At 40.5% G+C, this 17510-nt stretch overlaps 1 protein-coding gene across 2 annotated transcripts; it reads left to right on the top strand.

Annotated features, from left to right (window-relative positions):
• Positions 1 to 1467: 1467 nt before the first annotated feature.
• On the top strand, positions 1468 to 17034 carry sesn4 (sestrin 4). Of its 2 annotated transcripts, none has more exons than XM_042493641.2 (9): positions 1468 to 1715; positions 8948 to 9145; positions 9312 to 9494; positions 10766 to 11011; positions 11591 to 11705; positions 11916 to 12040; positions 13291 to 13457; positions 13549 to 13693; positions 14777 to 17034. In XM_042493641.2, the coding sequence occupies exons 1-9, from the start codon at positions 1650 to 1652 to the stop codon at positions 14864 to 14866; spliced, it is 1335 nt and encodes a 444-aa protein (XP_042349575.1). In that variant the 5' UTR covers positions 1468 to 1649; the 3' UTR covers positions 14867 to 17034. The 2 variants fall into 2 exon arrangements, with proteins under 2 accessions (XP_042349575.1, XP_042349576.1); XM_042493642.2 differs by lacking the exon at positions 1468 to 1715 and adding an exon at positions 5336 to 5467.
• The last annotated feature ends 476 nt before the right edge of the window (positions 17035 to 17510 follow it).

Genomic DNA, 17510 nt, shown 5'->3' with positions numbered 1-17510 from the left:
AAACACTCTCAGCTTTGCATCAGGGGGGAATGTAGTGTCCAGTTGGGTTTTTTTTTTTTTGCTCTGCATCTTCTGCTGTATCAATTTTACATGCCATCCAGCCCGTGTGTTTTCTTTCTTTCTTTTTATCATAGCCAGAAACTGTAAAAACAAAAGTATTGTTGCATTTTCAAATTTCCAATGGTCCACATTATGTGTAACAAAAGCTTTGGAGAGAAAAATAAAAATAACCAGATCTGAGCTTAAGACAGTGATATTTAATCAAAATCACTAAATTCCATGTCTGGGAATGAGGCATAATTTTAGCCCTTTTATTGGTGAGATGCAATGAGGCACTGACACAAAATCCTGACCGTCTCTGTGCTCAAACATCATTCCAAATTTCTCTGAGTTTGAAAGAGAGGCTGAATAAGAAATAAATATGAAAAAGACATAACCATCATAACAAATATCAGTATTTTAATTGGTTGATTTATTTATGTATTTTAAGTCTCTCTTTTGGAAGCCTTAGTTGCACAAGATGTGGAGCATTCGAAATTTGAAAATGCAACAATATTAATGTTTTTTTAAATGTCTGGCTGTGATTTAAAAAAAGAAAGAAAGAAAACATGCATGGGTTTTGAAGGCATGGGATACTTCACTGCAAAACTGATACAGCAGAGGATGCACAGCAAAAATAAAAACAAAACAAAACTGGATTCTGCACTCCCCTTGATGCAAAACTGATATTTTTGTAGAGACTTGATAAAGCGGTGTTTTTTTGTGCAGTGGGAATACATAAACATATACAATGTACACATATGTATATATATAAATGCATTTATTTTTATCTATTTATTATGCACTCAAACCTGTATAAATGTGAATTTCAATGTAAATATCAATATATATCTTGCACTCCAACCATTCTTGTATATAACACTTTAATTCCATGGTTCTGTTTCTTGCACTGTTACACTGTTACTTGTGTTACTTGTTTTGTTTTTGCACTGCTAGACTCGTACTTTTTATATTTTATATTTGTATCTTCTATTTTATGTTTTTTTTTTCTTTCTATATTTATGTTGCACCAACCCACCAGAACAAATTCCTCCTATTGTGTTAACTATACCTGGCAATAAATCTTTTTCTGATTCTGATTCTGATTTATTTATTATATCAAATTATATATATGTGTGTGTGTGTGTGTGTGTGTGTCACAGCCAAGCCACCCCCCTTTCTGATAAATAAATAGTCCCTAATTCAATTGTACATTGTGTTGTAGCTAAAACAGCTCAGCTATGGTAAAACAGGGCGTACACGAAAACAAAATGCTGCCTCCTAACAAATGCCCCATGAATTGGTAAGAAGTCGTCGGTCCGACCCAGTGTGTGTTTCTGCCTCTCTGCTGTTTGCAGATGTTCATTAGCATTTAGATATTATCCTCAGTGAGCCGGCAGCCCCGCCTCCTGCGCTTTGATTGGGCACACTGTTACCGGAGCTGTCAGCTCGGCTGCGGGAAGGTTTCCTCCGCTCTCCCCGTCCAGTCTTCAGCTATAGACCGACCGACTGACTGCTGCTAGCGGGGCAGGCTCGTCTTGCCTTTTGTTAGCTAGCACCAAGAAAAAGACAGCCGCATCCATGCAGTAGTAGACTTTTTTTTTTGGAAAATGATCATCTGTACGAATAAAATGGAGTACCCCCTAAGAACCCAGTGTCAGCGAGTCCACAAACAGGTGAGTTAAAGCTGACTGTTGAACAAAGTTAAGTTAGTTTTAACACAATTAAAGCTAACGGCTAACTGGTAGCCTGAGTAACGTTCATTCATTTGCTGAAGGGATTATTTTGTATCAAAGAAAGAAATATATCGTAACTGCCTCTTACATGGCTGTCTTTTTAAGCTCCAAACGACATGTGTCGACATATAACAGTCGATAAAATAAATATGAACGCTTACACTTTATTAAATACGTAAACTTTTTAACTTAGTGCCGAGCAGTTAATGTTACAACGGCTGTAAGTTAGCTAGCGAGCAAAAATAGCAAACTTCTAGCTAGCAGCTAACGGTTTATCGAGCAAGAGTTAAATCACAAGTAATTTTTAAAAAATTAAATAAAATAAGTTTTCGTGTTTTAGTTCAAGGTTATGAAGCCCACTGCCATGTTTAATCTCCACCGAGAAACATTTTGTAGTTTTCATTGAACAGCCGTTAAAACGTTAAGCTCGTTTAAACATTCGCCAACGGTTACAAAGCTAACGTTAGTAACGTTAAATGTACGTTTTATCGGAACAAAAATAACCGTTTTCTGTGTGTTGATGGAGTCGCTGTGGCGTTAAAAGCTTCACAAACCATTTAACGAAGACTCTTCCTTTGTTGGTTCACCAGTGATTGTTTAAGTATTTTATCTTAAATGTGATTATATTTAACTTTCACGCCGGTTTTATCCAAACGTTAAAATGCAGTAATGGTTGGGAGCGTTGCAGTATGAGGAGAAATCTGTAGGTGACGATGACATCATCTGAGGATTTGGGAGAAAAGTGTCTGTCAGTTAGGTGGCTGTGAAGTAATGCAGTGCCATTTATTCACCATATATTATATATAAGCACAGCTCGAAAGGACACACGAGTGTAAACGCCTTTAATGCATGAGGACAGATGGGGATTGTCCAATGTTTGCAGCTCGCAGTGCCTTTAAATGTCTAAATGTTGACGACTTTTATTGTGCTGTTTTTTTGCTGCTGGCTGAACTGGACTGCCAATCAAAGTTGTTTTTCTCCTCTGTCGCTGTTTTTCCGTTTTACAACAGAAGGGGGGCGCTGTCTCAAGTGCAGTCCAAAAAGACATGTTTGCTGCAGATTAGAGTCCAGAAATGGAGCAAAACAGGGAGGAATGCGAGCAGCAAGGGATTCAAAGCCCTCTACTCTGGTTTCAAGTCCAAAATTGGGTTACTTTTCATGACCCCTCTCACTGATTTGCAGTTTACATTCATTATCATTCATATGGCATTTTTCTGCACATGCTTTTTGACTACATAATTAGGAACAAACAATCAGTATTTGCGCATATACAAGTCTCTCCTTTTCAAGAGCGAGGGAAGGATAGCACATTGTTACAACAATTAATACAAGCAGATAAATACAACTGTCACACATTACAAATAAGCAAGCATAAAATCCAGTCAAGATTTACACAATTGAATGCATAAACATATGCAGCTGTCTAAAACGATTTCAGTAAGTATCTAAATATCAATCACATTGACCAAGAGTGATTTTTTTCCTTAGACCTCTAAAATTGATTTAATTTCCCTGATAGTTATCGGCTCAGACAGTTTCAGGTCATTCTTTTAGTTATCCCAAGAGGAAGTGGTAGCATATTTCAAATCTTTTTGCCAAGTTGTGTTCAAACCCTGGGGATCACATTTGTAGAATATTGTGCAAGCTCAGGCCATTTTGGTTTTTACACACGTACGTACTTAAATAAGAAGGAATCAGTCCAAGCAGATTTATATACAAAAAGCAACCAATGTAAGAGCCCCCTGTGCTTTGAGTTTAAACGTACTTGCATCTCACTCGCAGTCAAAATAAACAAGCATTTTGCAGGCATTTAAGCACATTTGAGCACCTTCCTTCGATATGATAACCTACACTCCCCTGGCTTGTTTGTGAATGAGTTTGTGAATTTTCTTGTTATCAGTGAGAGTCTTTTGTATCTGCGTCTCCCCCTTGCTCTACCTGCTTGCCATGTTTTCTGACAGGTCCAATCACTCATTTGCTGTATGTGGGCTCGGCTTTCTTTATTTTTTTCATCCTGCAGCATAGTGTTTTGTTTGTCTTGGCTGTGTTGTATGTGCTGTCCTACCCAGCAGCTCCTCTACCTCCCCTCTTCTCCTCCCCTCTCCAAACATCTTTGGGCTGCAGCTGGTTTGTTTTGCGCTACTCTCTGAGTTCAGGTTGCAGAGCCAAAATCGGCCCCGGCAGCTTGTGTTTCCGGTGATTTTTCTTTTCTTTTTTTCTTTTTTTTTTTTTGGAGGGCAGGGTTAATGCCATCGGGATGCCGGCGCATGGTAAGGATGGACCCCCTCCAGGCTCAATTGGAATGCAGATTGAATGTCCTTCTCCTGTATCTGCAGCAGCCCCCCTCCTGCAGCCCACCAACACCACACACACATGCACACATGCACGTCTCAGGCTGACACATTTACCCTTGGAAGACTGCTGGCATCATTTTTCCCACTTCTTTGTGTGTCATTTTAGTCCTTCATATGCCTGCACGTACAGTGCTGCTGTTTTGTTTTTCAGCCTGCTATCAAAGCCTGTCTTTGTCTCCATTTACCTTTCCTCCCCTCAGTGACGTCACCCCTGTTTTTCATTTCATCCTTGCCTCTTGCTCCTCTCTGATCAATAAACAAATGACCTCTCCTGTGTCGAGAAGGGGAGTTTCTATTTTTTTTTTTTGAATATCAAATGATCTGCACCTGTGAATTTTTGCTCACAACAGGCCCTCTGTGACTTGTTATATGAGTTCTGTCCCTCGCAGCCAGGCCACGAGTTTGAATTCATCTTGTGATTTGAATACAGCAGCGCACTAATATGAACATCTTGGTTTTGTCACACCCCAAGCTAGGAAAAAATGGCTTTGTTTCAAAATCAGTAGCTGCTGGGCGTACTGTAAGCAGAATTAATAGGTCTGTTTGCACAAAGCCCCAATGTGCTTCTCTATTAGACTGTTTGCATCTATGTGAAACCAAAATATGCTTTGTAATACCATACACAGTCGCCCCAATGATGATGTGCGTCTCTTTGCTTTATATATCCACCCACACATGCTTGTTAGCAGCTTTTTTTCCTCTTTTCGTGCGGGTTGTTTTTTTACATGTGGGTGGACAATAAGGAGCGTATCGCCTTATCAAAAGTACTGCTGTGTGCAGCATTTGTGGCTTGTTTTCAGACAATAAAGATGAGGCTGTGTGGATGGGTGTCTGGACATGGCATTGACAAAGAAGTCTGTCTAAACTATCTTCCCCTAGTGTATATTAATCACACAAGTATAGATTAGATAGTGTTTTTTTTCACAAATGGGAATGGATCACATCTGTGGGGAAATGCTGAAATAGTAATTTCTTTACTTGTTCGGACTGGCAGTAAAAAGATCATCTCAGATGGACTTTACCTTTTGTTTTTTTTGTTTCAAAATTGAGGATTTTTTTTAGTTTTCTCTAAGCATGAATTAATTAATTGCCATTAATTTACTGCACATTGTCTTGAACTGCAGATTTAGCTGGGTTTTAATTTTGCTTTCACGTCAGTGTGTCAGTATGTGTTATTTCCTGCTGTGTGACGGCGCACATCAACAGTAGTTCCTGTTTCAATTTGACTGTTCCTGTCGATTTGTCCAGACATGTTTATCAAATCACACAAAACGGCAATTTCCTCTTTGATTGCGTGATGCCAGTAATGACAGATCCCGTCTTCTCGGCTTTACAAGCGTAAGTGTTGTCATTTATTTACTGTAGATTTGGCAGTGGCTGAAGACTGAACGTTTGAAAGAGCCAGTCAGTTAAATAGGCATTGTCTTGTGTTCCTCTTCCTATGTTGTCATTTTTACTGTTTGTACTGGTTATATTTTGGTGAGAACACGGTGGTTTTAATACCTGGCTGTGAAGCCCATCAAAGCCCAATGTGGAATATGTGTCCTGTGCAGACGCAGGGTTCCCTGTATGATACAAAACTCTGTCATTTCAGCTGAAACTGTTCTAATAACATCTGTTTGCTGAATTCATTTTAATATAGAAATTTAGTTTTTCCTCAAACCTCTTAACAAGGAGCTGCAGCACAATCTCTATTTGAGCGAGTAGAAGTGTAAAGCCTTTGTTGTGCCCAGATACATTGCATCACCTGGTTGCTCATGATGGCCCACTTTTATCATATCTTCTCTGGGATCTTAGCAGTGTGTTATTTCGTAAACAACAGCAGAGTTTCCAATCTGAAATGTTTCCATGCAGTGTTTGTATTTGAAAAGTCTGATACAGATCTGAATTTTTTTATGTGATTTTTTTTTAAAATGGTTTCTGTGCAGTTAGACTTCGATACTTTAAAGCCCAAATAAACACGTTAAAACTGGATCCATACATCAGCAGGCTGATATTGTTGGTTGTTCTAGCTGTTCTATTATGGGCCACTAAGTCATGATATTCACATTTTTGACGATTATTTATTAAAAAACTCATTGTGTGAATATTTTCTGAGAGCATCAATATTCAACCCTACAATATTGTCACAGCATAGATGTATAAAAAATATTGTGATACTTGATTTTTTCTATATTGCCCGGCCCTGATGTGTATTTTATACATCTTGGTTGCCATTCTTCAATAACTAAATATGAATAACTGTTATATTTAAATTTAAACAGTGTCTCTTTAAACTCTAAAACACTGACACCTGTTTCAAAAACATAATATCAGCCAGGCTGTAGTTTATATGCTACAGTGACCATAATTTCTTAAATATCTTATTCCAAGAAAGTTGCAAGTTAATGTTGCAATTGTTACTACTTCTATAGTGGCTGACTGGCAAGAATAAGCTAAGTGGTCTTTATGTGTAAGTCCCTGACAAGTCAGACTGAAGGCATGTTTTCTGCACAGTGTAAACCTCTGAAATACCTTTTCCCTTCAATAACCAAACCAGCGCGTGCCTGATGGAGCAGTAATGTAGATTCTGAAGTTCAGCACACTAAACAGTAGCTTTTGTGTTTGCAGAGAGATACTTTTGTGAATGTCGAGAGGTCTTTGATTGACAGGCACCTGTGTGCTCTACGGACCCTTCGGCCTATTTCCCATGTCCGCTGACAGACAGGAGTGGGTCAGGGTCTGTGTCTGAGCTTGTTTCATTCAGTGCCAGTTCTCCTTTTTCACCCACTGTTTTTCTTTTCTCCTGTTCCTGATAGAGCTCTTTCCTCTCTCCTGTATAAACTATGAGATTAAGGAACTATACACGTCATTCTGAGTTTGATTTGTTTAACCCTTTATAACCTGGATCAAGATCAGTTTTGATCATCAGTGCTATGTTCAAACGCCTCTCAGAAGTATTCAAACCTTTGAAACGTGAGCAAATGGGTTTTATTTTATTTATTTATTTTATATATATATATATATAATTTTTTTTCTTTTTTCTAATGTCTTGATCACATTTGGGTCATTTCTTCTGAAGTTCCTCATTGCCTTCTTTCCATTTTTTTGAAAAAAAAAAAATCAAGCAATTTGCTCAGGTTTTAAAGGTTAATATGAGTTATGTTAACAGTATGTATGGTGTCTTTCAAGGTCTGAGCGCATGTAGGTCAAGAGGTGGAGCCTCTTCCGGGATCATAAGGAAACCCTCGTCCACTACAGGGAGAAGTGAAATACCACATGGGGCTACCAGCCAGATAAACAGAGTGATAAATGCCAAAGAGCCGTATGGGGCTAAGGTTATGTAACAAGGCTCGCTGGTTGCCATTTGGCCCGACTATCTGTGACAGAAGTTAAGGTGTCCGTGATCAAAATAATCCTAGAGAGCAGTTTATGCTGTTTAAAGGAGAAGTCTTTGCCAACATTTGTACAGTTCAAACCGCAATGAAGCATTTGGCTTTGATCAGCGCTGCACGCTCAGCTTTCACATGCAGGGGAACTGAGTTGTCGCCCGAGGCTGAGCTCCCAAACACCTTTTCCTAGAGGCCATTGTATGATGGAGAGAGAGGTAATAAATGGCTGTGCCTGTGAGGGCAGGCCAGCTTCCCTCTCTGCATGGGTCTGTTTCTCTTGGCTCCAGTTTTTCAGGCTCCTCAGTCCCGTCGCATCGATGTTTGTGTGTTTGGTCTCATCCACCTCTTTGCTGCTGCTGCAGAGCTTCCCTCCTCAAGGCCTCCTAAGCCCAACTTTCACATTAGTTTCTTCATCTGTGGTTCCTCCTAGCATGTAAATCCCCCTTTCAGAGGATAGCTTTGGGTGTTTTTTTTTCTAGTTTCAACATTGAATGAGTCAGTTTGTTTCCTCACTCCAAATTCACTGTGCCTCATCTACATTTAATAATGTCGTGGTAGGACATCAGACCCTGCTGCAGCCAACACAAGCTGACGTCTTTGTGCCTGTCGAGCTCCCAGCTGTGCGCCGCTGTTGTTTGCTTGTTTTATTTGCAGAAAGAATAATGTAAGGAATGCACTCACTTGCCAGTGGCGCCGGTATCACAGCATCACGGCTGCTGTTCTTCCAAGACTGCCTCTCTCCAGATGATTTAAGGTGTGGAACATGACTCTGATCCAAATCACGGTCCAAGTCCGTCATCACTTGGTGAGGACGCTGAAGTCCAACCTTATCCTGAGCCAACCTGCTCTGGCTACCAGACAAGTTCTAATAACTCAGAGGACAGTCAGCCCTGTGTTATGGGTTTTTATGTCATCTTATTTCAGATATATGTATATATAAAATATATATATACATAGTAGTTTAGGGACACTTTTCACAACAGAGAGCATGTTTTTAGCCCTTGAACAAGAACTACAAAATGATTGAAGACATTTTTAACTGCCACTGTGGGAACTTTGTCAAATTTGATGGCTGCTAGGGCTGCCACTAACCTTATTTTTCAATATTTTCTTGATTCAATGATAACAATATTTGTCTACAAAATGTCACAGCCCACACAACTTCCTTGTTTTGTCGAAAACCCAAAGATATTCAACCTACAGTGATATTAAACAGAGAAAAGCAGAAATCCTCATATCTGAGCAGCTGGAACCTTCATATTTTGCGGATTGTTGCTTGAAAAATGACTCAAATAATCAATGGATAATTAAAAGTTATGCCCGTTTATGTTCTGTTGGTCGAAAAATCGATGAATTGACTCTTCAGCTCCAGTGGCTTCCCGCACATCATACACAATGATGAAACACAAACCAACCCTCTCCTCTTTCTGTGTCCTGTTTTCTGTAGGTAATGGTTAACGGTGAGAAGGAGCGGGTGTCACTGCTGTTCATGAAGGCTCTGGTCAGCAGGGGGAGCGTGGACGCTGTGTCCCAGCAGATGGCCTCTCACCCTCAGTACTTGGAGAGCTTCCTGCGCACACAGCACTACATCCTGCACATGGACGGCCCCTTGCCGCTGCCGTACCGCCATTACATCGCCATCATGGTCAGTGACCATGCTGTTCTCGTTTATACATACCCAAGATCTCACCATCTTACTATGCATGTAGCTGAACAACATCGCAGTCAGGGAAGCTGCTCTTTACCAGGGATTATGCTCGTATTATTCAAAATTAAAGAATAACAAGGTGCATTGTTTGCATGACTTTCAGGCCGCGGCACGACATCACTGCAACTACTTGGTGTACCTGCACTCAGCCCAGTTTCTGAGAGTCGGCGGGGACCCTCTGTGGTTGCAGGGTTTGGAGGCAGCGCCCCCTCGCCTTCGTCTCCTTGACCACATCAACAAGGTGCTGGCCCACCAACCCTGGCTCACCGCCTGCTCACACATCCAGGTACAGCAAAGCCAAATACAGACAAAACAAAATGAAACAGTAACAAGACACTATTAACTGATTATCACTCACAGAAATACAGAATTATTTTTACCTTCAGAGTAATCAGGATGCAGAATGAACAGGGTTTTTCCTGGCACCAAATGGGGCGGTGGTGTTAGGTGCCGCAGTGAAAATCTTTTGATAGGTCATTTTTATAACATTTTAAATTCACGCCAATTAACCACAGTTTCAGATATTTTTGGCTAATCAGTTAAGTAACAACTCAGAAAGATTGCAAAATGTGTCTTTTCAGTAAGTGTATTTTATTCGTGTGTGTTTCTTCTTTAAATAAAATATAACAAAACAAAACAAAAAAACTAATTTACTCTTAAAGTGTCAAAAATGTGAACCCAAACCTTTAAAAATAAAAAATAAAAACCAAAATGTGGTCCTATTACAGGGTAGTTGCATTAAAGTTCAGATTCAGAGGTAGAATATTTCAGCCTCCTGCTCCTCTTCATTCCCTCCTCGTTGTGTCTGAACCAGGTGAACTTTTCCAGCCATTGTGGGTCAAAAAATATTTGTTCAATATTTGTTGTAGCTCCTGTCAGAGAACTAAGTGTCCAAATTTGAGAGCTATAACACACATTCAGCTTGTTATTGGCACTGACAGAGATGGATTTACAACTGTCCCCAGCCTCCCCTAATGTTTGTTCCTCACAGCAGCGCAGCGGAGCAGAATAAGCTCAGCTGTGAACGGATCTGGATGATCCATCTCTGATGAAGGTTGGCTCTTTCTCTTCGTCCTTGACATATCCTAAGAATTACTTTACAACAAGGATGAGGATGAAACTTTTGCAGCCGCTCTCGAAGTTTTACTTTTGACAAGAGACCGTGATAGTTGCCAAGCAACCAAGATGCAGCTGCCACCGTGCAAAAATGTATCAATTTAACCACGGCAAAATCTGTGCGTCATTATGACTGCCCGTGGACGAAATAGGTCAAACGATCAGGACAATGTCTGACACCGATGCTCTTCGAATTGGGGGAAATTTCTCAGGGGAAAATTTAAGTTTGATGAAGGGTAGGAAGTGGTGAAGTTTATTTTTTTCCTCTGCTTCCAGTCTGTGATGCGGACATGGACAACTGCAGCCAATGCATTTAAAAAAACAAAACTGATGTGAAATGATTATATTGCGTTAGCTGCCCCAAAAATTAATATGCAGGAAAAACCTGAATGAGTATAAAGAAAGTCTTAAAATTATGTCTCTTCTCTCTGTTCCCTCCAGACGCTGCTGAAGTCAGGCGAGCAGTGCTGGTCACTGGCCGAGCTGGTGCAGGCCGTGGTGATCCTGGCCCACTGCCACTCCCTCTGCAGCTTTGTGTTTGGATGCGACACAGACTCAGACTTTGTCCCTCTCTCCAAGTCTCCTAACGGTACCCCGCCAACCTTCTGCCCCTTTGATGCTGCCAATGGCAACACCAACGTGCCTCAGTTGCTCGCCACTCCCTCCGAACACATAACACGAAGACGGGTAACAAACCAGACTACTATTTTCTTGAAATAAAGATCACAGAGAATTGTATAGCGAAATACAGTCTGAAACCATGCAGACTGTTTACCTGCATTCAGCCAATGGTTGTCGGCTAATTTCCTGTCCATTGTCTAATCAGTTAAATGACTAATTGCTTCACAGCATAATTAATCAGTATTTTACAAGAATTTTTTGGGACATGTGGGAAGGATTTTAGCATGTAGGATCATTTTTGCTTGAGAATTGATGTAGTTATAGATTACACAATCTCTTGCAGAAAGCTATAAAGTAGAGCTCAAAATAAACCATAATTCATTGTGTGAAATTGATGACTTAGTTAGTCCAAGCATGTGTTTCTCAGCATCAAGTTCTCACGGATAAAGCATCACTTTGAATTAAAAGAGCTCTTTGTATAAATCCGAGATGGAAGCGGGAGATGCATTTTATCATAATAAATGTATGATCAGATTATTTCTCCCCACAGTGGCCTTGTGTGTGTTGCGTCTGTTCCCTCTCAGACACTTAGAGGTTAATTAAACTTCATCAGTAGTTCTTTTTTTCTGGTGTTTGTGTCGACAGTCTCTGGACTCCAGTTCTGACATGGTGTATCTGAAGGAGAGGATCCAGAAGTCCCAGGAGGAGCGAGAGAAGAGAGAAGAGCGTCTGCTGCAGACACAAACACTCCAGCAAACAGGTAACCGACACCTGCACATGAACGCAGAAACACACAAACAAGCTAACACGGCTCAGATGTGCCCACTCACTTCTGATGGTTATCTTGAGCGTTACATTTTAGGTCACATGGTGTGAAACTTGAGCAATCGCCACTTATCATCAGCCGCTTATTGACGCACTCTCTCTGCCTCTCCTCCATCTCCTTTTCTTTCATCATCTCTTTTTTTAGATATGGAAGAAGAAGAGGAGATGATATGCTTCGCAGACCCGACACGTTTTATCACAGACCCTGACCTATGCTATCAGGAGTTCGCTCGTAGGGAGGAAGACCACTTCCAAGTATTTAGAGTTCAGGTGAGGACGGTACCTTTGTCTGTGTGTGTTATGGCTCTTCATGACATGGCCGGTCTGTTAAAACTGCGTAACAGGACACATCGCGTGACTTAGCACAGTTTAAATCAGTTATCTTGATGTCTGCTAACTGCAACCAATCCAATGCTTCACAATACAGTACGCTTTATGCTTTCAATGTAGTGGCAGTTTATCTATAAAAACACACCAACATGTATCAGATTTGGTATTTGAATGGCCCATTTTCACAGTGTTTGACTGTCAGAAGGAGGTTTAGTGGACTCCCAAGTGGTTTGTGAATTTGGTGACAGAGCTTGTGAATCAATACTGGTTTTGGCATTCTAACACACAAGTTTGTCTCATAAACCTAAATTAGTTCCACAAGAGAAAATTACAAATACTGGTCAGAGCTGATTCTTGTATTGACGTCAAACAATTTTTAAATTAAAAAACAGTACATATGGCCGGTAAATTAAATTAGGTTTGATATGTAAACACAGTGAGTTTTAAGCTTCACTTTTTTTTTTTTTTGCTTTTGGCCAGATGTGTGCATATAGGTTTACTCTGGTACTGCACTGGTATTATGGTTGGCTTTGCTGCTGTAAGGACAACCGGATCGCTTTCTGTTCCCCAGAGCCTAGCAACTACCAGCAACACAGCACTCTCTGCATTTTGTTTTCCACTGTTACTTTGGTTGTTCCACCATTTGCCATTTCCATTACTTAGGACAGTAACCGCAAAGAACTTACACTGACACTTTTTTGTATTTGAGGACGGCTACCTAGAGCTTCTGGGAAAAACAGAAGCACGATGCACTTCCTGTTCTGACCGACACACTTACTTTGTGCCGTAAATTGAGCCCTCGTTTTTCTGGGAGATCTCACCAGGTGGCAGACACACTTGCATAATGAAAGCAAAGCTTATAGCGAACCATCTAAACACAGACGGTGACATTATTCTATAGCCATGGTTCTTAAAAAATGAAAAAGTATTCAGTAGTACAACGTCATTAAAGTCATGTAATACAGTTCAGCACTTCACACTCTGCTACACTAAATTGTGTTAATTTTTTTCACGTTTTATCTCTTCACACCTCTAAAAATCATTCAGATAAAGACAAGAAAATCTTTGAAGTGGTCCCAAACACATTCATGTGGAGTGCTGGAAACCACTGCTGTACTTCAGTATTTAATGAACTCAAACTGACATCAGAACCTTTCTGACGTGGACGATGTGTTGTGTTTGCTCTGCAGGACTACTCGTGGGAGGACCACGGCTTCTCCTTAGTCAACAGGCTGTACTCGGACATCGGGCACCTGTTGGACGACAGATTCAGGAGCGTGACCACCCTCCCCTCAATGCACAGCCCCGACCTGAAGAGGGCGATCTGGAATTACATCCACTGTGTGTTAGGAATACGGTGAGACAGCCACTGAAACATCCTTTCTCACTCCAAAAAAACACTTTTCTTTGTGTTCTGTAGATAAATGAACGATTGATTGTGCTTACAGGTATGATGATTATGATTACGGAGAAGTGAACCAGTTGCTGGAGCGGGATCTGAAGCTGTACATCAAGGCTGTGGCCTGTTTTCCTGATGCCACCAAAACTCCAGTGTGTCCGCTGAGTTTGGCTCCGCTTAAAACTTCAGAACGGGTGAGAAGACCTTCACTGTAAAAGTGCAAATAGACAAGTTATTATTATGAAGTAAATGTTTATTACACAATGTAACGGTTAAAGAATAATGACACCATCCGCTTTGAGGCTCGCTTTCACCGTGCAGGTATGTTTGCCCGGGAAAATGAAGGCTTGATTCACTGCACAAAGAAAGTGCATCACTCATTGCACAAGCAAAACAGAGAGAGGATGATGCTTTCGTTTTTCCACAATAGCTATCCCCAGTTACCTCAGAGTGTCAAAAGCTGCGTTTCCATATCTGTACTTGATGCGCACTTTCAAATATCACATTAGAAAAGCTGTATGGAAACATTGTGTAAAAAAAAAAAAAAAGCCTTTGTCAAAAAAGAGTTAAAGAGCTACATGGCCTTTGCAAAAAAGTAAAAATGCGCACATCTATGAAACGTCACTTTTGGGAGTAACTCGATAAAAAGCTGCAAAGGGAGCCGATGTGTGTTGACCGACCTTCCTCTGCTCTTTGCCCACATGGCCTTGGCCAAATAAATGTTGACGAAGATTCAACTCACTGATCAGCTGTTTCTGCTGTCGTCGTCTTCCCGGATAATTGAATACATTTGTCTTCGTCTCCAGCCAGCATGAGACATGGCCAGTGGTAGCTGACATAAAATAGAATTTTAAACATAGACCTCTCTCCATTTTTCCATCATAGATGGGTTCGGTTCAGCTCACAACCTTTTCTTCTTCTCTGTTTATCGGCAATTACAGCCCTGTGGAAAGTGTGCGTTAATAGTTCACTTAAAACTTGCTTGACAACTTAAGGGAAACAGGCTAATGACATTTCTTTGCAGTTACTTCTCTCAGTGGGGTAGATAACGGATGGTGGAACAACAAAAGTAACTGTGAAAAACACCAGTCGCTGGTAGTTTCTAGGCTCTGAGAAAAACAGAAAGTGCTCCTGTTGACAGCGGTGGCAACAATAATGCCACTTGAAAGCGCTAGTGGGAAGATATTTAAAAGTTTTCAGTTTCTGCTCTAACTTCTCTCACAGTCAGCTTTCTTTGGTACTCTGTGTGAGTCACTTTTCATTTTCTTTCCCCTCAGATACACATTAATTTACTAATCATGGAGGCCCGGCTGCAGGCCGAGCTGCTATACGCCCTGAGAGCCATCACTCAGTACATGATCGCCTAAGTGCTCGGAGAGGCACGAAGCTAAAACTCTCCGCCGGTACAGAGAGGCCCAGAGACGCGAGGATGAAGAAATCTCAACAGCGGACGGTGAAGTGGGACGAGAGCGGCACTTTTAAGGACACAGAGCTCCATCGTTTTGTAGCTGTGCCTCATGAATGTGCTTTTCTTTTTCTCAGATTTAATGTATTTATACCATAGTGTGCCACGCCCCCCTCCTCCTGCAGACTCTCCTGTTGTTAAGTCCTTTTGTCCGACATCTCGGCTCTCAAACGTTATGTGCAATTATTACTAGAGTTGTTTTAATTTTTACCTGTTGTTTTGTGTTCGAGCTCGGTCTGAGAGAAACTGCGTGGTTGCAGCAGTCTGTTACAGAGGCCAACACTCTTCTTAGTTTGATCCTGTTGTATTAACTATGCTTTCCCCAAAAATATCTTTTTGTACCTGATGAATGTCAGTGGGAGACCAGGGCTTCTGTTATTATTTTTGGACAATCCTCGTCAGTGTTGGAGGACGACATTAAGTGGGCCGTGAAGGACGACAGTTTCGCTCTCCCTAACATTTCGTATTAATGCTGGTCGAGAACAAACACAACAGTGACACTGCTGGAAGTTAACACATCACTATAGTTTCTTTTAATAAGCACTTTTTTAAACTTTATATATTTATAATGCCAGGTAGGTCATTAGTAGACATGGAGACGCACCGTGTGTGGGTCTGACGCCTTTCTTCTCCACAGTACGACGTGTAACGAAGATTTTTAGACTGTTTGTCCTCAAACTTTCACTTCGCTTTTGTTCTCAACCCCTGATTTCCGAGTGAAGTAACTTCACCGAGACATTTCAGAGAATTATTGCTCCTCTTGTTACGTCCAGAAGGATTTAGAAGGTAATGATGTTTTCGAAAACCATTTAAACCTTAGAAGAAAATTTGCAACTAAACTTAGAAGTCAGTGAGCTGTGTCTTACAGTGAAGATTAAGCTGAGCCATTCTCTGAATGTTTTTTTTTTTTTGTACTGACGCGCTTCAAGAGATCAAATTAGAAACTGAATTCAGACCAAAGGTCATGTTAAAAAACAGTAACAATAAAAAGGTTAATGCGATAGATGAGAAAAGGAGATCTGCAGTGGTCATGAGTTACGGGTTGAGTTCAGATTTTTGCTCAAAGCTTTTTGTTAAGCTTTTTTTTTTTGTGAGCTGTATCAAAGCTGATTATCAAGTTGAAATCCACAGTACAAATTTGCAAAGCAGAACAATGTGCAAACGAGTTGTTAAAATACTTGCAGCTTCTTTTCCTGTCTTTTTTTTTATTTTTATAGTTTTTGTAAACTATAGAGTACTTGTTTGTTTCGTTTCCTGGTGTGACGGTAGGACCTGCTTGTTTTGCTGCAGCCTCGTTAGATGTAGAAGTGTGACAGACTGTTTAGAGTTAGTAGCTGCAGGACGTAGAAACGAAACGTGCATATCGAGCATAAAAAGCAAAAGCGCTGTTAACACAGGTGCCTTCAGGGTAAAACTGGAGTGCTGCTGAAGTGGAGGGATGTGACTACTGGAGGCTGAATGTGGGCTTTGGTCGCAGCTGGGAAACTCTCCCGACTGACAAGTTTCAAACTTGTTGCTTTTCCTGCATGAATGGGAAGAGTTTTTTCCTTGGTGTTGGTCAGCAGCGTTTCTGATAAATACTACGGCTGTGAACGCCCGAGTTTTCTATGGGACACCTTCTACAAGCCCCAGCAAAGAGCCTTTGACACGGATGGATGTTAAAAAATGTTCAACTTGAGCAGATCAAAAAAAAAAAAAAGGACAATTATCTTAAAAAAATTTAAAAAAAAGAAAAAAGAGAACAAGTGAAAAAGCAAAAACAAAAGTTTTTTGAAAATGTGAAGAAATGTTTTCTATAAAGACGCTCTATGAAAATAATTGCTGTTTACTGTTTGACTTTATTTCTGTAAACATCCATACCTGTTTTTGCATGTTTTGTCCGTTTACTCAATCACAAGAACCTCAGTCGTTATTGTTACACCTGCTTCATACCTTCCAGGAAACTTTTCAATCATTTGACTTCATGAAAATCTACTTATGGATGCGACTGAATAACTTAACCATCACAGTGAAACACTTAAACTGTTGTCAGTCCATTTCATTATTTTGCCCAAAATAACAAATTGCAAATGATACTGAAGTTGAGATTTTTGGCTCTGAAGAGAAAATGACCTTGAAAGACACGCACTGTAAAACTGAATACATTTTTAGAGCAAAGTAAGACATTACAGGTGAAAGTAGGGTTGGTATATTTCATATTTTTTTGTATTAAATGTTTTTGCTTTAATGGTACAACACTTATATGCGTATTTTGCACGTTTTCTTTCCACTAAAAAAACTGTTATGGAAGAAAAATAGCCCAAACTCTCAAAATCAGTGCAAAATAGTGCAGTTCCCGTTTTTCGATTTCGGTCTTTCTTCTTTTTATGTGTGTGTCTGTGTGTGTGTGTGTGTGGGGGGGGGCAACCAGCAACCAGCAACCAGTATAATATTGTGCAATACGTATTTTTCTGTCACTACACAGTAGTTGTATAACTGGACAACAGCGCCCCTTGGTGGGAGAATGGCAGAACTGGACACAGTCTGACTTTAAAAAAAAAAAAAAC

Source organism: Plectropomus leopardus, chromosome 8, assembly GCF_026936395.1.
Source record: "Plectropomus leopardus strain MGB_pleo_1.0 chromosome 8, ASM2693639v1, whole genome shotgun sequence".
In the NCBI taxonomy this organism is placed as follows: Eukaryota; Metazoa; Chordata; class Actinopteri; order Perciformes; family Serranidae; genus Plectropomus; species Plectropomus leopardus.
Note: the sequence above shows the minus strand (reverse complement) of the source record. Positions and strands in the feature narration are given on the sequence as shown.